Below are 23,248 nucleotides of genomic sequence, written 5' to 3' on the forward strand. Positions count from 1 at the left end.
CTGACTGTCCTAATACCATTTGATGCAACCTCTATGGAACCTCAAGGTGATTACCAACCAACAATGGAGTCATCAATAAGCAGATACTGGTTTTATATGGCCATGGAAGATGAAGTACATCTTGTGGAAGGCCAGTCATCTTGCGAAGAGACCTTCTGTCTTAAAAGATAGGCTTTCAAAGCTGTTAGAGACCACTTGGACGTCATAACTGGTGCAAAAATAAGACCTGATGCTGCTCTACTGATCTTAATCACAAATGCTATATTCTCCCAAGCACCAAGAAGAACTGGTGTCAATTGTGTCATCAGCATCTCAAGTACTTGGAGGTAGAGGTAGCTTTGGTATTTGACATGAATGTTAAATGGTAGGGATGTAAAGCAAATTGACCCACTAGCATTCAGAAGTGTATCTAGGATATTTCTTAAAATATTTTTGGCAAGTAATTGAATGGAGTTTCTGCACTTGGGAATCGGTGGTGAAACTTCTGATTCTGAAAATGGGCTGTCCACCACTTACTGCTTAAGGCATATGATGAAGGAGCAGCCTAGCGACTGGGTAAAACTCAAAGTCAAATTGCACAAACATTTTGACCATCTGGAGTGCCAAGCAATCTGCAGGGTTGAGTTTAAGGCTCAAAATACGGAGTTCATGAAAACCGGAATATTTACGCAGATGATCTATGTTGTCTACATGAGAAGGGGTATCCCTATGTAATATTATTGTACATCTGAAATAATGAAGTTTAGAGTGGCCACACCAAACAAATAGTTAAAAGAGTGAAGTAAAATAAATATTATTTTAGTGGCTGACACCCCCTTCCAAACATGCTTTGGAGATGACAATGTATCATTAAGCTAAAAACATTGACCTTCAGCTCCACTGCCACAAGTATTATAGGTAAATAGCCAATCTGCACTGGCTACCAGTGGGTAATCAGATATTTCCAAACCAAATTTCCTTGATAGGATTACAACTGTAGCAGTCATATCCTGTTAGATAATAATGTCTATGAGGGAGATGGTGTTGCCGTTCCAATTGTTGTCTGTAATACCATTGAATAAGAAACTGTTCATATCATGTCACTAATGGGCAAGACAACAGACTTTCTTCTAACTACCTCACAGACAGTAACTAAGAAGATATGGCTTTCAGTGCTTTGAATAGTCTAAACCACTGAAGCGTGGGATATTTGTGGCCACCAGTCATCTTAGTGGATACAGCAAGATGTTTTTTTTCAAAGTTATGTTGTCAATCTTAGCTTCTAAACTGGGTGAGACTTGCACCATATCTGTGAAATTACACAGCCATGAGTTTCTGTTGACACTGGTGCTGGTAAAATGTTGTTTAACCATACAATGTTTCAGATATTATTCATGAAGTCACCACTCTGGTCACTCAATAATGACTTCACTCTGGTTAACATGTACTACACCATGTTTAATACAGAAACCAAGCTGAAGTTGCTCACACAATTATTTGCGTGTATTTCAATTTTGTGTCAACACTGGTTTGCAATAAATGTACCAAAAGGAATTCAGCTTACAGTTGTAATTATTATTGGCATAGTGTGTGTGGGGGGCAGTAGTGACTGAATTGGGGCGTATTATTTGTGTTGCTTCTGATTCAATGCCAAAAGTAAACATATGACTACCTATAAATGAGGATTTTGAAATTATATGGACCCAGAATAGTGTTAGAAATTCAATTAAAAAGGAAATGAAACATGTATTGTATATTCTATTCATACTTTTGTAGATTTTAAATTCCAGTACTGCATGCCAAAAAAAAGAGAAAGTTCTTGCAGTTATAGTATCGACATCATGTCTTGTGTGGTAGGAAGTTCTCCATCTGTGTGACCAATGCACTACTGAAATGGCGTATGAACTTCAGAAATCTAGAAGGTAAATTTGTAATTTAAAGTACAGAATTATAAAGATATAATCTTATTGTACATTATTATTTTGGGCAGAAGTATGATAGCACAGATAGGTTATCTTAGATAAGGAGCTTGTCTATTCATTGAATTCTCAGATCTTGAACACTGTGCAGCTTTAAAAACCATTGCAGCAGCAGTGACAATTTCAATAATTGATATACTCCATGAATACCAAATCAGGAGCATGGGGAAAACATCTGTAAGACCCAAATCTAATTTTGGTGCTACTTGCTGTGCTGCAAGTTCGCACATGACCTTTAAGTACAGTACCAATGCACAAAACCTGTGGTGCTTGTATGAGTAGTTATATGTATAGGATTATTTGTTGTTCTGTTATTATGAACCACGTAAATAAGTTGTCTAGTGGTCCAAGAGCTGTTAGACAGGAAGTACTTCCAATTTTGCTTGATGTAATAACTAGAGGACACCAGCACTTTCTCACAGCACTGCTAATGTGTGAAAATTATTTTTTTGGTCACATTTACATCGAGACATTAATAGATGTTATCCAGAGAAAATGTGATCTGTCCCAGAGAGTTGGAATTTCTTCTTTTTTTTTTCTTCGCGAAAAACGGAATATTTACGTAGATGATCTATCTATCTAGCAATCAATATGTGCTGGTCATTATAGGTTACCTTGCAAAATGGACTGAGGCCATTACAGCAGCAGTGATGATTTCATTAACAATAAGTTAGCTGAAAATTATATAACACCATTCAGAGAAGCCTATGAAATTCACCAAGATGAGGTTTGCCGAGTTGTGCTAGGTGCATGTGTGGTGAAGATGCACACTTCGTCTCTTCAGTCTGAAAATTTGGCTGAATGGGCTACAGAGACAGTCATATTTGTGCTTTTGAATTCTTAAAAATTCTAACCACATTGACTGCGATGAATACCTATCATACATGATGGTGGTGTATAAGGCAGCATAATAAAAGTTGACTACTTGCTCACCAAATGTGCCAACATTGAAACATTTAGCACAACTCACTGTAAGGGAGTCGAATATATCCTAACTCCTAGTGCAGATTTACCACAATGGTCACAAGAATATCTTGAGTGGTTAAGGTCTGCATTATTTGATGGCATGAACGTGCACATTAGTAGACGGGTGAAGCTGTCATTTATCAAAAGGATTTTATGAACAACACCAAAGAAGCAAAAGCACAAGCCTTTAGACGGAGTAAGGCTTTGGTAGGCACATTGAGTGTGTAAGTGATTTATTTTTGGCAGGACAAGTCTTTATCTCATCCTTAAATAGCTAGATATGTCAAGCTCTGGGCTGCAGTAGTTACATGGCACACGAAATCACGTTGAAAACATTTACAAGCTAAGGAGCCAATAGTAGAACAGTTAAAATGTTTGACAGAATTTCCTAAGCATCAATACTGACCCCTAAATCCGTATGGTTGGAACTGGGACTAATGAATGGTTAGGATGATAGCAGGATTAACAGTTTTGTCAGCTGCAGGACTTAAATGGCAAAACGTGATTATTCTCCTGCTTTCTGAGCTGTCAGGTGCAATTTCAGAGTTTGTGTTAGCAACTCTATCACGGCATTCAGGACAGTTGTGTGATATAAAAAATACTGAAAGTGTGTGGCAATCATTACTTTCTGAGCTAGCTAGTGAAGCTAAGCTATATTTCTATATTACAGACCACCAGAAACTCTTTAGGTCACTACAGCTAGGATAGCTGTCATTGGATGCAATCCTAGAACATTGATCACCACAAAGCTGAAACATATCATAATTCTAGCTTTTCGAGCACCCCAGTTGTGTTTCATGATGAACAGTGACAGATGTTTATCTGAGAGACCACCTGAAACATCTTGTTGTGGATATGGGCGTGGCTTCGGGTTGCATTAACACATGCAAACACACCTTAGGATCTAGTAGATCTACACCGATCTTCCAGGTGTAGAGTAAGGAAGGCGTGTGTGCTCTTAATCTGCGTGAGAGGTAACTTGTACAGTGATAAATCATTATGGAAAAGTCATTGTTTCACTGGATTTTGTTTGAGTGACTTTTATTGTGATACCAACTGTTGTTTCCTGACCCATGGAGTAATAATGTAGTGGACTTAATGACTATGATGCTATCTCTGATACATGCCATACATCGAAGTGTACGTATATTAGTATGTACTATTGTCACAAAATAAATTGGCAGACAGGTTTCACGAATTGCAATGGATGGCTCATTTCTGCTTACTTTTGCTTGCGGTATCTTTGTTTTTGGGTAGTATCAAGTGAGTTGGGTTTTATTGCAAATAGATATGATAGAGTAAGATAGTATGGTTAAATGGGTTGATATTCGACCATGGTTTTAAATGCTTGTATTTTAGGCCACCATATTCTTATCATTTTGTATCTATTATATACTAAAGGTAAAATACATTTATGTGTTATGTGGTGTTATTGTTTACATATGTGTATGATACACGAGTTTGTTGATATGTATCGTATTACCTACATGAATATGGGTAAACACAGAGCACAGATTTAAGGTAATAAAGAGCTGTGGCTAGAAAGACGAGATGACAGTATTTTGTACACAACAACAGTAATGAGTTTAGGCTGCGTTTATTAATGAAATGCAGTGAATTCTTAGCCTAAGTTTGCCTGATGATGAGAAATAATACGTTTCGTTTATTACTAAAACTGAAATATTTGTAAGCACGTGTTTTTTAACTGAAGAAAATGAAGAGTGATACATTATGTGCACATGGGCTAAATGGTCAGGCCATTAACCCCACCCACCACTCAGACACACAACACCTTTACAAGGACTTTGTCAAGCTCTTTGGAAATGATAACAGGATTGACTCTCTCTTTTAATAATACCTATAATTGAAAGTGCGGAGCGTGTTTAGCAACATTACCTCATTAAGCTTGGACCATCTGATCCTCAGCCCAACACGATAACCAATCAGGCAAGCCCAATTTCAAATGGAGATGTGTTCTCCTGAAAGCACTTGTTGTCATGTTGCCAGTAGTAACAAGTAAAAGTGACAGGTTAGATACACACAATAAAATATAAAGATGGCGTCAAAGTCAATGAGGGAGATGATACACTATTACATATCATCTATGTAACAAGCGTGAAAAGCTTTAGTCAGTAACAAATTGTTAAGACTGAATAGTAACTCGCTGGATAAGAAAGATTCAACGATGCACTATTACGTTAGCGATTTCGATATTTGACGGTTTAAACAACGGTATTGTGATGTAGAAGTTTAAATTATCGTTGTAATTTTGTTATTAATAAGCAATAACCATATAAACCACGATAATTAAAACAGCTTCCTTGAATTTTACTTGATAATTTACTTATTCACTTTAGTGAAAACAGTTTTAGGGTTTATACTTCTTCATTATCATAGCCATTAAATGTGAGACTCTATGTATTTCAGTGGGTTTTATGTATTGTATAAGATATAATCGGTTAAGAAGTATATCGATAATTATATATACGTATGTGTTCGTTTAAGTATTATACTTGTGTAATAGGTACACCTGATATTGCATAAGACTGCTAGCATGTCTAATTGTAACCATGGGCTGCGACACATTATAGATAGTGACACAGTACGGACAGTAACACATTATAATATATAATCACCGAAACCTTTTTGGCAGGTATACAGTTTATACTATAGTGATAGACAGATGGATAGATAGAAATTGAAATCCCAACAAGAGAACGAATCAAGAAAAACTGAGTTGTAATTACAAACATATCGAAAAAAATATTTGAATGGATAAACTTACGACGTTCCTATTTCTCACAATTCAGTGTAATTTTACCAGTTACATAAACGTTTATAAGTTCAGCATACGTAAAGGACGCAAGTATCTATGTTTAAAGTCCTGAGCTCTCCCTGACTGCTACGTGATACGGCTCGTACAGTTATCTTATCAATCTATATTTTATACGTGACAAAAACTCAATACGTAATATTCAATAAGAAATAACACGACGAATGAATGGTCCTACCAAACTTACTATGTAATAAATCAGGTCGGCGCTGCTCAGTGGTTCGCGTTTTGGACTCGTAATCGGATGGTTGGATATTCGAGGCTAGCTCGCGACATTCTGTTATATCCCTGAGCAAGAGGCTTTACCCATGGGCAACATCTATTAGCTCGAGGGTAGCCTGCGATAGACTGGCATTCCGTCCAGGGTAAATGTGTCGCCATTCTCATCCGCTTGTGGCAATAAAGTCAGGGTTCAGTATCGGTTTCTAAGTGCCGTCTCGGCAAAGGAGGGATTTTTTTACTTTTGATGTAATATGTCAGTAAGAAATAGCTTGAGAAACGATTCGATTTTCTTTTGTTTGTTTTCGGATATTCAAGCAAAGCTACTCAATGGCTATCTGCATTAGCCGTTCCTAGTTTTGAAGTGATATAATAGAAGAAAGGTAGCTAGTCAACAACAACAATCTCCAGTTCTTGGGCTATTATTGACTGAGCGAACAGTGAGATTTTTACAGTCACACTTATAATACATTTACGATCCCAAAGCGCGGAGCGTGATTTTTATTTTTATTCTTTTGCGGTAATGGGACGCGAACATTGGACTCGGATATCTATAGCCCGACACGTTAACCATTGGGCTATACTCGGCCCGAAACGACTAGAACTCGCTATGTAATAATCAATAAGAACCAGCATGAGAAATTATCCATTACAACTTACTACATGATACATCAGTAAGAGATGATATAGAAATGACTTGATTTTGCTAGTAGCCCCCTGGTGGTTCAACAGTAAATCTGAAGGCATATAACATTAGAATATCCGTGGTAAGCATAACACAAATAGCCCATTATGTAGCTATATATAGTTATTAAAAGAAATAAACTGAGAAATTTAAACTTATTACGTAATAAGAAATAAACAGTGTGTTTCTTTCAGAATTTTCACGCTAAGCTAAACAAAGGACTATCTGCGCATATCCGTCCCTGATTTTGAGCTGATAGACTAAAGAAAGGGAAACTAGTCAAAATACCCACCGCCAACTTTTGGACTACTCTTGTCTGACTCGAATTGTAAAATTTTATTGTCACTCTCACAGTGTACCCACAGCACCCAAAATTCGCACGTTTTTGCATTAACGGAATGCGAACCTTGAACCCTCGGATTCACATTCTGATTACGCTACAACATACTGTGAAGAAGTATTATTTGGTTCTCGCAGCGTTGCATCTTAACGGAAGTATTTCCAAAGAAGCAAACAAGAAGAATTACTCAATTACTGTTAATCTTTCTACATTCAGTCCCGGACAAACATTGAGGATAACCACATAAGCCTCATTATTAACAACCACTTAAACATTAGTAACCACTTAAACGTTACCAAGAGCGGTAATGTGGTTAATCGTGGCTTATAACAAAAGAAAAAGTAAAACAACAGTGAAATTTGATTAGTAAGCGTAATAAGAGTGAGTTGTACAAAACCATTAAGATACACAGCCGGCATAAAAAGTTGAAACGTAAACATTTGATGGGATATCGTGGAAATCAAAACCCTAGGCTACTTCAAACAAATAGAAGACAGTATGTGCGTGATAAGTATACAAAAATAATGATGGTGTTTAGCTCAAAAGCTGTTTGCAGACAAATGCAATGAGCCTAATACGGTTTTCCAGTGTAATAATCCAAAATACGTTTTACGAATTAAATTCTGCAGAACCTTCCGTGTTTTATATGATGGTTGTATTTGTTTTTCACTCTCTCTCTGTCTAATAACCCAAAAATATAACCTTTCATTGCAGTATTAACCCTTCATTGCAGTATCGTAGAAATCCATTCTTTCTTTTTTTTAATGATATTATGGGCACAAAACTCGCAAAAATTAATTATTCAGGTAATCACAGAGTCCGACGAACTATAAATATATACAGAAATATTTCCTCATTTTGCTTGTCATGATTCATCCCCTTAGTTCAATTATAAATATATATTCATAGTTAAATATAGTTCTAGATGTTAAATTCACTTTACTCACTTTTAAACGCAGGTTGAAAGGGAGAGAATAAACTATTATGACCATCCTATTTAATGGTGTTATAAATATTCTGTTATAAATATTTTCATTCAATAACATTTTGTTATAAACATAATATTTCATAATATTCTATCAGAAATATAACAGTGCGAATATATTTTAGATTTCTACAATCTTCAGACAACTTAGAGTAAATTTTATAGTTTAATTTCAATGTTGTTATTTGTTTCTTTCAGCGCAAAGTTGCAATAGCCTATCGCCGTTGCTGCAGCGAGGATCAAACTCCGAACTATGCAGAACGGAAGACATGATCCATTACTGTAAGTAAATTTATTATAATTATTATTAATTTAAAGATTTCAATTTTTAATTTTAGTTAGTATCTTGAAAGAGACAAATATTTAAATTTAAAAAAAGATAATTTTAGAAATTGTAGCCATCAGTATGCACTTTGTTAACACTAGTGTTCATTTGCATAAACGTACATGTATTTGTGAACACTACAGCTGCAGAAAGTGGAAGAACATGTACTTGTGAACAAAATCAGCCACCAGCATAGAGCACATCCACTTATCGATAATTAAAGCCACCAACATGAAAATACTTGTGTTTACCAATACTACCAGCCACGAGGAAGGAACTACATTTATAGTTTAACAACATCAGCTCCTAGCATGGAAGCACATGTACTTGTCAACGCTACAAGCCATCAGCATGGAGATGCATGCACCTGTTAACACTATTAACCACCAGTATGAAGATACATGCAGCTGTTAACACTTCCAAGCACAAGCATGAAGAATAAGAAGTGAAGTACAGATACTGGCCTTGGCCAGTATCTGTACTTCACTTCTTATCCTTCATGCTTGTGCTTGGTAGTGTTCACTACCAAGCACAAGCATGAAGGATAAGAAGTGAAGTACAGATACTGGCCAACACTATCAAGCACAAGCATGAAAGATAAGAAGTGAAGTACAGGTACTGGTCAACACTACCAAGCACTAGCATGAAGGATAAGAAGTGAAGTACACGTACTGGTTAACACTACCAAGCACAAGCATGAAGGATAAGAAGTGAAGTACACGCACTGGTTAACACTACCAAGCACAAGCATGAAGGATAAGAAGTGAAGAACAGGTACTTGTCAACACTACCAAATAAGTTTAATTTTTGACACAACCAACTAGCAATAGGGAGGAAATGCATCAGTAACCTAATTGTCAAAACTAGAAACCACCAACATTAGCACTTTGTCAACACTTCCATCCGGCAGCATAAGATCCATGTTCTTGTTAATGCTACTTGTCAAAATCATGGAGGCACCTGTAACTGCAACACTATTCGTCTCCAACATGAAATGTATCTATCAAACTTCTACCGCTGTAGTCACCTAATCATATGTAATATCGGTGTGTTCTTACTTATTTTCTAATTTCTACACACGAAAGATATTTCTTAACCATTTCTATTTGTGCTTTCAGTAAGCTACCAAAGAAACAATGAAATAGATATGTCAAAACGCTGACTCTTACTTTCTTCTGGAATCTTGCTTTTCAGCTGTACCGTGGTTGTTCCTCTTCCAGATCCTTGTTGCGAAAATGATGTTGACCGACTCGTTTCTTACAAGAAAAGAAAGAAAGATTTCATAAGGCCTGTGTTGAAGTAAATTTGTTTATTACGCACTCAACTTTTGAAGTTTTATTTATTTTATACTGTTACATGAAATAAATACAGGTAATAAAAATGAAAAAATTACCACAAATTTTGGCGATAATTATTAAAGTGAAAACGTTCAAGGATGTGTTCTTCTCGTGTGTTTTTTTAGATTATCACACATTATGCCAAGGAACTGTTTCCATGTTTAAAGGAAACAACTACATACTCAAGTTTTATAGCGCCATCTACCCATTTTTAACGATACTAATATTTAACATAGCAATAGGTTTTACTGCCATCTATAACCTTAAAATAATACTACATTAAATTATCTATTTAAATATAAGTCACATTCACTCAAATAATTTTCTAGTTTAAATACAAACTAAGTCTGAGAACTTAGCTTAGCAAGATGATTAATCATTATAAATATTTTTGAGTTTATATATTTTAAGCCTAGCTGACAGGCACATTGGATAATAATTAAAATTTAACAATATTTGGTCGTGACACGCTAACACTTAGTTTTGTATTTTAAGTACTGCATTATGATAATAAAATATAGAAAAAATTAAAAGAAAATTGTTATGAATAGAAATATATCTTAAAATAAGCAAACTAATTATTGTACGTTAAGTGATTTATTAATGCATGGTTGAGGATTAGTTTTGTCACACAATTTTGAATAAATTGTCAACTTTAAATTCATAATATTCTATTAACAAGAAAGGTCAAGACATATGTCTAATTTAGATATTATTTGGACATGTTTCTGACAGATGCACTTCATCAGTCGAAATAATATATTATTCTACCTGTCTAATAAACTAATATCTTTCTTTGGGAGTTTTACATATGTAAAAATTTAGGGTGATTTATTTCTACTTTAAGGTTATTTTGTATCTACATATTAAAGGTGACTGCCTTCTTACAACTGGCTGCAGACGGCGAAAGGCAGCTAGAGTTAAGACGTTATGGGTTCAAGCACTCAACTCCTAACCCTTAACTGAGTCCCCATAGCTGCGGATAGTTTGACATCGGCGTCTGATAGATAGAATATCCACAACGTGTTTGGGTACTATGACCATAGAAATTTTCCGATATGAGCTAATGATAATGACAAGGACTGGTAACGAAAAAAGAAATTGGTTTTTTTTTGAGTCTCATTGTGAACGTTTTTGATTTGTGTTAATTTCATTACTGTTATATACTATAGTGCTCACTTGATTGCCTATTTACAATTAATGCGTCTTATAGTATTAAAATTATTTATTTCTACACCATGGTCTATCTGTGCTCTGCCCACCACGAGTATCGAAACCCAATTTATAGCGTTGTAAGTCCGCAGACATACCGCTGTGCTACTGGGGGGGGGGACAATATCTTTGCCCTATAATATAAGAAGGTGTAACGAGAGTATTAAAAGAAAGGATAATTAGAAATTAAATGGGGAAGTGCCGCAATTGTTTAAATGAGAAAACGTAATATTTTACTATTTATTACTCTGTAATAAAACGTGGGCTAAACTAAGTAAAGTAAAGTTGCGCGGTCTCTGTGGTTCTATCAACTACAACAAACAAAATTCATGTGTTTAAACCTGGAATGCAGGTTTTTGATAAATTTTCTAATGAAGAAAAGTTATTGCTCCCAAAATTTACCTCCTTTGAACGATACATTAATCGGTTTCTAGCTACACAGATATTTACAGCTAATTGTATATCGAGCAATATGACGTCAAGCAATTTTATTCTAGTTTATAACCTACATAAGAAACTGAATTATTCGAGTTATTTGAGACTTTTAGGAATGTGCTCAAGTTGTGCTGCCTTTAAAATATAAACCAAATGCATATATAAATCTTTGTGCTTAACTTAAAAACGAACGAGCAAAGATATTAGCATTGTCGTTGGTTTCGTCACGCGTAAACTTACAGCTGTCCCATCAGGGTTGAAATTTACATCACCGAGCATTCGTTCATTGCTGTGAAAACGCCTAGATTTTTTGTTACTCGCAAAAATATATATATTTAAATCTAGAGCAAAGTAACAAAAGAATTTCCGGAAATTACTATAAATAAATAAAAACAACAACAACAAAACATTGCAACATTTTAGTGTTTCTAATTTATTATTGGCAAGTAAGTTCGTCTGGTAATTTAAGTTCTTCAAGAATACACATTATAAATAAAAATAGGAATATTGATAAATAATAATAATTCAGTGATACACATGAAAATAAAATTAGTATATCTTTCAAGTATTTTTTACTTGATAGTAGTTAATTATGTTTCATATTATAAAACACAATTGTTTGTTTGTTGTTAAGCACAGAGCTATACGATGGACTATCTGGGTTCTGCCCACCGAGAGTATCGAAATCCCATTTTTAAAGTTACAAGCCCACAAATTTAACTTTGAGCCACCGAGGAGGGAATACTTGTGAACAACAAAACTAGCTAGTAATAGGATCATAAGTTGTCGCTTTGTAATTTTAATTGTGAAAAGAAAATATTTCGGAATAAAAAAAAAATCTAATTTTCTCTGCAATAACAACATTAAAGCACATCTATAATATATGAATATGATATATGTGGAATAAAATGTCACTAACCTCCTCAGTGTAAATGTAACTTTTCGAAATTCATTTTTGCTTTAAAGGCTTTATTTCATATTTAATATGTTCAGTAATTGAATAATTCAAAGATTAAAGCAAAATATTATATGCTTTGATATTAATTTTAAATAGTTTTACAAGTATTTGAATATTCGTGGTACAAATCCGTTAAATCTGATAAAATAAATGTAAACTTGATTTAGACGGACATATAGTTTCTATAGGATTTTAATTTTTCATTAATTGTTGTTAGACTGATCGTCAGATGGCAGCACGCAAAATTTCCATCATTGACTGACTATAAAGTAGCTGTACAGAGTTTTCCAAAACTAAGTTGAAATTGTAACATTAAGGAATGTAACGTTGTTTTTGTTTCTTTATATAATTTTTAGATAATAACGCTAAGCGTTGATGAAGGTATAGAGGGGAAGTCGACTGAATGTTATCAGTACTTTATTTACTTTGAGAGCGAACATTTTGAGAATATTCTATAAAACGTGTAAAGACATTCAGCTTATGGTAATCGCGTTTTGGAACATCTTGTACGCATTTCAGCTTGTTACATAGAGTTGATTCTTCCTCGTGGTTAATATTCCCTACCAATAAAGATAAAAAATAAATAAATATTTAATTTCAATAAATATTGTGTATCAATCACATAATTTAGGAAGTGTACAAAGAAAAAACCGATAAAGGTGTTTTAGGTTTCAGTTACGAATCAAAATCAGCTATCACAAAACAGGTGCTCCTAAAAAAAACGACAAAAATTCAGTAATCACATAACACCCAATTCAAACGAAACCCTGATAATATAATTATACATTACTCTATTAGTAATAGTGAAGAAACCATGGTGACAGAAATTAAGTTTGTTCGTGATTGTTTGTTTGTTTGTATTAGCAAGAAACTATGCAATGGGCTATATGCGCTCTGTCCACCGCGGGCAATCGAATTTTAGGATTTAGTTTTCTAATCTTATGTTAATCCACTGGGGAAATTTGCTCGTGAAAACATTACGATTCTTTCAACCAAACATTTCAGTTGTTTTCCGTTCAGAAACTTTTGACGTAAGACGAAGTTTTATAAATATTTGAGTGCGATACACTTCAAGGCAACTTCGTGCCCCCGCGTTCAATCGATCACGAGCCCTGGAAATTTTCAGTTTGTAAATTTCACGGGAACGTTCACGCTTTAAAATTTGCTTTGTATGACTCACGTGTAACAACACATGACCAACCCTACAGCTCTTCGATTTCCTCCTGCTTGTAATGCTATAAGTTTTGAGTGTCTGTCTGTCAAGGTTTGTAATCTTGACGCAGAGTATATTTTATGGATTTTTCCTACCTGGATTTTGTCTTGAAGCAACGTTCCGGATTCTATGTCTCGAATGAAAGACAGCACAGAGCCCTTAACGTTATCATAAAAGAGCCAAAGTTGGAAAATTTCATGAAGCACAGGCCACATAGTTTTGTATTCGATTTTCAAAAACCAAAAAGTGACACTTAAACGACTAATTCGAGCGACAAAATAAGCTTACATTCAAATACATCTATTACCTTAAGGATATACTTTAAACTCATTTCAAGACCATAACATCCGGCTATGATTCACATGTGACGACAAAAAGCCTACGTAATATTTATAAGTAATCTTCAAAACCTTAGTAACACCATCGTTTAAGATATTCATGATGTCAGAAAAACACATAGGTTCAATTATTCTTGATACAAAATGATAAAAACCCTATAACCTGAGCGCTTTCGATAGGTGGACCTCTCTTCTTCAGGGGCGCAAGCTAAATTATGCTAAACATAGAGTCGTAGTATAATCTTTTTAGTAAAAACCGTCCTTAATTTCTACATTTATAAAACTGCCTAAAAAGAAAGGCCCACCTTTTGGAAGCGTTCGGGTTATACGGTTTGTATCATTTTGCATCGTTCAAAATAGTCATACAATTTATTTCTGTCAGCGAAACGTAAAAAGAAATAAATATAGTTAAAAATTGGTTCTGGTGTTTAAATCTGATCTGCACCTTTTGTGAAACGTATGTTAAACGGACAGGTAAGAAACCCTAAAGATCAAGTGCATGTCCTACCTTCTGGTGTTTAAATCTGATCTACACCTTTTGTGAAACGTATGTTAAACGGACAGGTAAGAAACCCTAAAGATCATGCATGTCCTACCTTCTGGTGTTTAAATCTGATCTACACCTTTTGTGAAACGTATGTTAAACGGACAGGTAAGAAACCCTAAAGATCAAGTACATCCTACCTTCTGGTGTTTAAATCTGATATGCACCTTTTGTTGAACGTATGTTAAACGGACAGGTATGAAACCCTAAAGATCATGCATGTCCTACTCGATTTAAAACTGCCGACTAGAAAGAAGACAACCATTCAGCAGTCTCCATCGTCTGCATGGTTATCCATAACCGTATAGCTGGATTCAATATCACAGTTGTAATACTCCCGCAGCTGAAAATACGGAACGTATTTAGCGTCTTATTTCGGCTTGAACCTCAGATCTCATACGTACCACAGTAAGTTAACCACGCTCGGCTAGAATTTCTGTTTATAATATATATTTTAATTTCCTACTGTTCGGAATTAATTCCAGTATCTACTAAACCATATTTATAATTGAATAGAGTTTAAATGTTTATGTTTTCCAAACTCTTCGCATATGACATATAAACCATAATATGATAACGAATTATCTCGTGATATGATATAATTGTTTATGTTTTCTATGTTTAATTTCTTTGTATTTCCGCTTCGTATCAAAAACGGGTGACAGATTACAAAAAGATTCAAATTAGAAAAAAAAACACAAATTACAGTAAGGTCAGTAAAGAGTGAGAGATAGACAAAACGTGTTACTCCTCACGAGTTGCTGATCGGTAGATAGTGAGATATACAATAATTATATTACTGTCCAAGAGTTTATGATTGATCGCTATGGAGAGAAATACACCAAAAGTATTTTACCATTAATGATTTATATTTGATAAGGAGAGAAACTGGAAAATTCATGTTAACATTAACAAGTCCGGTCAGCAAAAAGAAATTCTTTGTTACCATCCTGAAATAGCGGTGAAATAGGTGATTACGAAACAAAGCAATATAATTATATTGTGATAATTTATATTAGATATTTTAAGTGAAAAGCCGATAGGCGAAAAATTCAATTCCGGTTTCGATGTCAACTTTTACTTATCTGTTTTTCAGGTAAAATATTTAATATTAATTATTACAAACAACGTATGTAAACCAGAAAAAGGGCGGAAACAATTACTTGATAAAGGCGTCAAAAGAACTCATGAAAAATGGGCTGTTTAGTGTGAAAGATAAAAGACTAAAGACCTGAAAAGGACTACACAAGGTGTGATACTGGAAAACAAAATCCCAAAAAGGAGGATTAAAAAAGGAAATATGTACGCTAAACTAAACCCAAGTTAAAAGACGATTGATAATTAAAAATGGGATCGAAATAAATATAACGTAAAAGGAATAAAAATATTTTTATCTGACTATAGACCTGTGGATGAGGGGTTAAAATTATTTTTATCGCGACAAAAACGATGACAGGTCAGCGAACACGTCTGTTTTTTTGGCAGAAGTTCAAATCGAAAAATCACCTTCTTCATTTTGATCTATTTATATCTCACCTGCCTCCTTGTCTCTTATGGAGAAACGATCGTAATAGAAACTTAATGTCATTCAAGCTGGAGTACGACGTTGCCATGTCAACTATATGAGGTACAATGTCGAATGAATAAACTAAAAAAACATATTAATAAGTAAAAATATATCAAGGGATTATTAATAGAAACATTCAACGTCATTAATAGCTAACTCGTGGCTGTTCTTAGTTCTTAGCTCTGTTCTAGCCAGACACTCTATTAGTATGTGATTACATATGAAAAAGACTAGCTTGCTGGTTCGCCAGTTCTGATGAATGATAATTAAGTGAATTTAAGTAAAAAGTAATAATAAATAAATAAATAATCGGTGTTAAAAATCGGAAAGAAACAAATACTACTGCGTAATTAATATTTACAGTAATTTTGAGTTGTAAGTGACGTAAATAAAATGTAATATAATTACACTTCCCTTATTTAATCTAGTTCACACCTTTACAGTTGTTACTCATGCGACTGATGATATGAATGCTATTATATCCGTCGTATTCCAGCCGGCTTGATGAATCTTGGTGTTTGACGAAAGGCCTTGTTGGCACTGGATGTGACAGATATAGTGTGGTTGACGTATTTTTACATATTCCTCTTTCCCTTCACTCATGGGTTCTTAGAATAACATGGCTTATTAAGTTTCAAAAGTTTACAATCCTGATTGTAGTAGGTCAGTGATTTTAGAGCCAATAAATGTTACTTTACCAATAAAAGAAGCGTAGCGGTGTATAATTACCGTCTTCTCAGCACCATAGATTAGCATCAATAAAAGAAGCGTAGCGGTGTATAATTACCGTCTTCTCAGCACCATAGATTAGCATCAATAAAAGAAGCGTAGCGGTGTATAATTATCGTCTTCTCAGCACCACAGATTAGCATCAATAAAAGAAGCGTAGCGGTGTATAATTACCGTCTTCTCAGCACCATAGATTAGCATCAATAAAAGAAGCGTAGCGGTGTATAATTACCGTCTTCTCAGCACCACAGATTAGCATGCAAGCAGGAATTAACAAATATCCTGAAAATCGTTGTCTCTCAAAGACACACTACGATTACTCTGAACGTTGTTTACCTTGAACTTGTTTCTTTTGTCTTTTCTGGTTTTCACAAAGATTTGCTGTTATCATGAATATTAAAATGACTAAACACCAATATGTAATGGTATAAAATAGAAATTTCTGGAAAAAACAACCAAATTAAACGTGGCAGTAATTTATTTTTCAACCCCGCGCGTGAGAATAATTAGCTACGGTAATTATAATCGCGTTTAGAGACATTGACGGGAAGTTTTTGAGGGAAGACTGTAAAAAAGGTCGAAGAAGGTAAGATGAAAATATTCTTTTTCAGTGGGGGAATTTGGTTGTGTGGTGAAATTGAAGGCTACGTTTTACCTCTTATATCCACACTGGGAGATTGATGAGGTCATATGCTAACTTCACGATCAGAAACTGATTCATGTGGTTGCGGATAAGGGGAAGAAAAAATAACGTGAGAACGTGCGTTATGACTGATTTTTTTAATGCATCTCAGTACTTTTTACCCTATTTATTGAGATTTCCACAAACGTTTATCGCAATATTGCGTCAATTATATATTTTTATAGCTACACCGACTGCCATGAGTTAACGCATTAGCATATTTTCATAAAATCGACAAAAAAAGGTAGGAAAAGTAAACAATTAAAATGTTTATGCAATGACAATTTTTATGCAATTACGCATAGAATTGTTTATGATGTTCGTTTTTCTCCTACAGTTTTTTTATATATATTTCCCCCTGTCTATTTAAAAATATTTCAAAACGTTCTCGCCCCCCAATTGCATAGCAGTATGTCTGCGGACTTGTAACGCTAGAAATCGTGTTTCGATACCCATGGTGGGCAGAGCACAGATAGCCCTTTGCGTAGCTTTGTGCTTAACTTTAACCAAACAAACAACACTTTCTCATGTGTTACTATTAACACATTCTGGCTTCTTTACTCATTCGAAAGTTAAATATTTCTTTTAACTGACGAGAAAGGTTTGTTTCTTTGTTTTCAAGTTCAGATCTACAAGATGGGCTATCTGTGTTGTGCCCAGTACCAAAACCTGGTTCTTAGCGTTATAAACCTCCAGACTTACCGCTGAGCCACTGGCTTTATTCAGAGCTACAATCGAGGGAGTGACGTAGCAAGTAAATTAATTTCAGTAATGACATTTTCTACTGACCTCTGCCCATTGCATGAGAAATAAATATTAGTTCTCAATACATTCAGTAAAACACGATAAACGCTAGCTTTTTCGACAGGTAAACCCGTTTTCATCAGGAGCAATACATTTTCAGTAAAACCGGATAATCCCGAACTCTTTAATCAGGTGAAACTGCCTTAATAAGGACCAAAGATCAGACTAATAAAACTGGGTATATTCAATAGCACCATGGCTTATAAAAGTTTTCTGAATATGAACTACTAATTTTTTTTTACCTATATACGTGTGTGTTGTTTCTATCATGAACATACAACTCAGAGCAGGTGTGATGTGCGCTATGTAATTATAATACAGACAGTTGTCGTTGCCCAAATATAGGCCTAAAACATAAACCTAAAACTTGATGTTAACAAGCACACATCAATTTTTTTTAAATCCTGAATTTACATTTTATATGTACACGAGTTTTTCTACTCCTCATCATTTATAATTTGTCCATTTCTCACGATTCTTCTTTTTTCATTCTTTGATTTACCTAGCTTTTCATTTTCATAGTTGAACAATGATTTTTAAAATAAAAAAATTAATAATTAAGACCTTACTTTTATTTATATTGTTGTTTCTTTTTTAGTACCAGCAAACTCTGGTCAGTTTTGAAGATCAGACGATTGTTTTATAGATGGCGCCTCAATGTTTCGTGAAGACTGAGAAAGCGTTTTGAAACTTGTTTCTGTGTCGTGCATGTTTAAAAGTTGTTCATTGTATTCAGTAATAACTCTTAAGACAATGTTTACCTATAAATATAGCGGAGAAGATATGATTACCAGTCTTCTATAAATAATCAAAGTCGAATACAGGAAGTTCAATATATAAATATATATACATATATATATATGTACGAAAAATATTGTATATGTATATCAGTATTTAATACTCAATAATAAGGGAAAAATCTATAGCATTAAACAATTGGTATTTTATATTATCGTTTATTATTACCGCAGTTCGAACACTTGGCTTTTGATCCGTAATATAATTATAACAATGGCATTTTTGTCCGCCTTTACATCTTTCGAAAAGAAAAAAAAAAGTTTAAAATAAAATAACAGAAAAGGATTATTTATCTACGATAATTTTTTCACTATTTTAAGAGATTTTTTAAAAACTATTATCATAATGCATTATTATATTATCTTTCAAATATTTTTTTTTATAACGGTTAGTTTAAGTAGTCGGTTTTTATGATGAAAACTGGATACTTCTTTGCGGTATTGGTGGTTGAATGTATCCACACTTACCAGTTACAGTGTTGTTAGCGTCGAGCTGGGCCTGAATGATGTTCAGACTTGGAGTTATAATTGCTGGCAGTGTCTTGGCTCTTAGCAAAGGTGGTTTTTTCTTCTGGACGGGCTTCTTCTCGGTCACGTGACTGAGATAAATGAAAGAAAGCCATCATGAGAGACTTTACTTTTTGATTCATATTGTCTAGCAAAATCAGAAATAGAGAAAAATCAAGTATTTTTTTTTTCAGATCGTAAAAGTCTTAAGTGAGAAAACTGGTGAAAAAGTAAAACCTTCACGTTAGTTCTAACGTTGAACTACTTACTTCAATATATATAGATAGCTCAATGACTATCAATTATAATTATTGCTAATATGCGATTTAGGTCAGCACTGTTAAACAATAAAAAAGTTATAATCATTTAAAGCATATATTGTCACATCCAGTCAGTCATCCATAGTCATAAACAGATAAAGCTTGTGGTAATACTACCCAATTTCATCTATCAAGCGAAATCCAAAAAGTGGAAGTTAAACAAGTTAACCATCATGGAAAATTAAAACAAGGGTGAGAAGGTGAGTGCTTAAACCCAAAATGTCTCACCTCCTACTGTCTTTCCCTGTCTGCAGCCACAAGTAGGAAGGCAGTTACCCTTAAAGTTATATAAGATCTAAAAGTAGAAACAAAACCATCCAAAATTTCTACAGTATAGAACTCCGAACTACTACCCACACAAAGGTCTTAAAAAATAAAAAAATACATAAATAAGTAACTTACTTATAAATTGTCGAAAATAAGTACCTTTAAGGGTAACTGCCTTCACACATCTGGCTGCAGACAGCGAAAGGCAGTAGGAGGTGAGACATTTCGGGTTTAAGCACTCACCTTCTCACCCTTGTTTTGATTTTCCATGATGGTTAACTTGTTTAACTTCCGCTTTTTGAATTTTGCTTGATAGATGGGATATCCCCAACGCTTTTTGTGTGGTATTACCACAAGCTTTATCTGTTTATGACTATGGATGACTGACTGGATGCGACAGTATATGCTTTAAATGATTATAACTTATTTATAGTTTAACAGTGCTGATGTAAATCGCCTATTAGCAATAATTATAACTGATAGTCATTGAGCTATCTATCTATTTATTTCAAAATGCTGATTTTCTCTTTTTCTAATTATTATTTCTTCTTTACTGTATACTGTTTATTAGTCTGGCTAGCTATTTGTCAGTTTGTGAACTAGCCATTCATATTCAAGAAAAATTTACTTGCAACAGTTCTAGATGTTTAACTTGTCCGGCCGCCATGGAATTTTAAAATGTACGACAAGATATACCACTTTGTAAAATGGATAATGTTATTTATCTTTTAACTTGTGGTATATGCGGTATTAAATATGTAGGGCAAACATCTAATCCTTTACATCTTAGGATTAACTTACATAGATCACAAAGTAAAAAATGTTTTCCTCATACAATAGAAATAGATCATTTTAATAAACACTCGTTCAATAATGTAGGGGTCAAAGTAATAGTAAATGAATCAATTAGGAAAAGTTTGTAAAAATCTAGACACTGCTTTTTGATAAATCTGATAATTTAATAAAATTCATAACTAAACAGCCATTTGAATTAAAAATACGAAAATTAGATATTTTTTAAAGTATGTTTTGAATTTTTTTAAATGAGATTCATATAAAATATTTAATTATTGATCTACCAAAATTGAAATTAAAACGTAATCAAGATCTGAATAACCTTTCACAAACCAAAAAAAAAAAATTATATTTTGTAATAGATTTTAAACATAAAATTACTGTATCTTATTCATAAAAGTGTTCAAGAAAATAGTTTTGCTTTAAAATCATCATAACCTAGAGTCAGTTTTAAATATAATAAACCTATCGGACCTCTTCTTTTTAATTATAAAAAAAATCATTGAATAATTTAATCCTTTAGAAATAGATAATTTACCTTTTATTTGTAGTAACAATGAATTTAAGGACACTTTTTATAATCATATAGTAACAGGTAATTTAGAAGTAATAGAAAATAATGCATTAAAATAAAATTTTAAAAATAGTACTAAATTTCGAATTTTAAAAAAGACAAATAAATCTGAGATCTTAAAAAAAAGAAAATAATATTAATAATTATATTATTAAAATAAATAAAAACATATTTCCCACCGTGTTTCTTTTTTGAGTGGAAACTGTATAATATTAAATTATAATATAATATTAAATAAATATTAAATATAATATTAAAAGCATTAAAACTCAATTAAGAACCCAAATTTATCTAGATATAAAATAGACTTGTCATTTAATGTTTTTAAAAACAAAATAAAAAAGTTCAATATAATTATATCATTACACCTATTGATAAAACTGGATGTAATTTTGTCTTTATATGTAAAAATTATATGCTCAAATTTTAATTAATGAAATTAATACCTCAAGTACTTTTACAAAAACTGCTTTAAAGAAAGATACTATGATTACTAATATAAAGAAAGCAGTTAAAAATTGAAATATGTACACAAACTGCTATAATTTACCGTTTTTATATGCTATCCCTAAACTGCATAAGAATCCTGTAAAATTTTGATTTATTACCAATTCTTTAAATACTGTTACCAAATCCAATTTCATTGTACTTAACAAACTTTTAGTTATTTTGTTTAAAAATTAAAAAAAACAGTGTTATCAAAAAATTCAGAATTTTTTGGGGAATTATAAAAAATAATATTCCAATTATAGAATGTCTAAATAATTTAGATTCTTTAAAAACAGCCAATTAAGTCGCGACTTATGATTTTACTACATTATATACTACAATATATTTAAAAGACCTTGTTAGAGTATTTAATAACCTGTTTGATAATTTTATGGATGCAGAGATGGGTACTATAAAATATAACTTCACTAAGATTCAATGTAAAAACATACTGTACTTCTGTATTTATCAACTGATCTATAAACAAACGGCGGGTATTCCAATGGACGCTAATTTCTCTTCAAATGTGGCCAATTTGTGCCTGTTCTTTTATGAATATTCATTTTAAGAAAAAAGTTTAGATTTCAATTCATTTAACTATACATTCCGACAATTTTTAGTTTTGTGCTTGTTGTGTACAGTTCTGATTTCTAAGTGCTAAAACAACGCAGCTTAATCGATAAAATAAATAACATGATTCAGATATTTGTTTACAGATTCGAGACTTGTTTACAATAGAAGGATATGAAATTCATGTAAATAGTGTCACCTGAAATAATAGTTTGATTTTTTTTTCTCTTTCATTGTACTTGTGTGAGATCGTATAAGAAGACGTTTGTCACTGATGGAAATTGTCATGTATTCAGCTATGCAATTTATGGCATAACACGTATCTTGTATTCACACCAACCGTATTATTTCGCTCCAGTGTATAGACTCACATCATCGTCATAAGACTTGAGACAAAAGTTGTAGAGGCTGTTAGAAAAGCAACTGTATAATTCGATGGAGCTATCACCCCGAGTGTAGAGCACAACAGACATTTTTACAAGATGACTCAGGATTTAATCTCAGCTCCCCTTCCTAGGACATTGCCCCCCAGTGGCACAGCGGTATGTCTGCGGACTTAAAACTCTAGAATTCGGGTTTCGATACCCGTGGTGGGCAGAACACAGACAGCCCATTGAGTAGCTTTGTGCTTAATTACAAACAAACAAACAATCGTCCGAAATCGGAGATAGTAAAATCGATTTAAATAACTTTCTCTATGATCTTTTGGTTGTTGAATGTTCAGCTACAAATATAGACAATGTTATGAATATATCCATAGGTTAGAAGTAAAGCACTATATAAATGTTTTTATTTCCTC

The 23,248-nt window shown here is 33.4% G+C and overlaps 1 protein-coding gene across 1 annotated transcript in view; it reads right to left on the minus strand.

Moving 5' to 3' along the window:
• LOC106478243 (ankyrin repeat and fibronectin type-III domain-containing protein 1-like) overlaps positions 1 to 23,248 on the minus strand; it is a 122,712-nt gene that overhangs the window by 79,113 nt on the left and 20,351 nt on the right. The window contains exons 3-4 of the mRNA XM_022381815.1: positions 19,396 to 19,526; positions 9,481 to 9,567 (exon numbers count right to left, since the gene is read on the minus strand). Coding sequence (XP_022237523.1) covers positions 9,481 to 9,567; positions 19,396 to 19,526 — 218 coding nt within the window. The remainder of the gene's footprint in view (positions 1 to 9,480; positions 9,568 to 19,395; positions 19,527 to 23,248) is intronic.

The sequence above is a fragment of the Limulus polyphemus genome, unplaced genomic scaffold, assembly GCF_000517525.1.
Source record: "Limulus polyphemus unplaced genomic scaffold, Limulus_polyphemus-2.1.2 Scaffold193, whole genome shotgun sequence".
NCBI classification, from domain to species: Eukaryota; Metazoa; Arthropoda; class Merostomata; order Xiphosura; family Limulidae; genus Limulus; species Limulus polyphemus.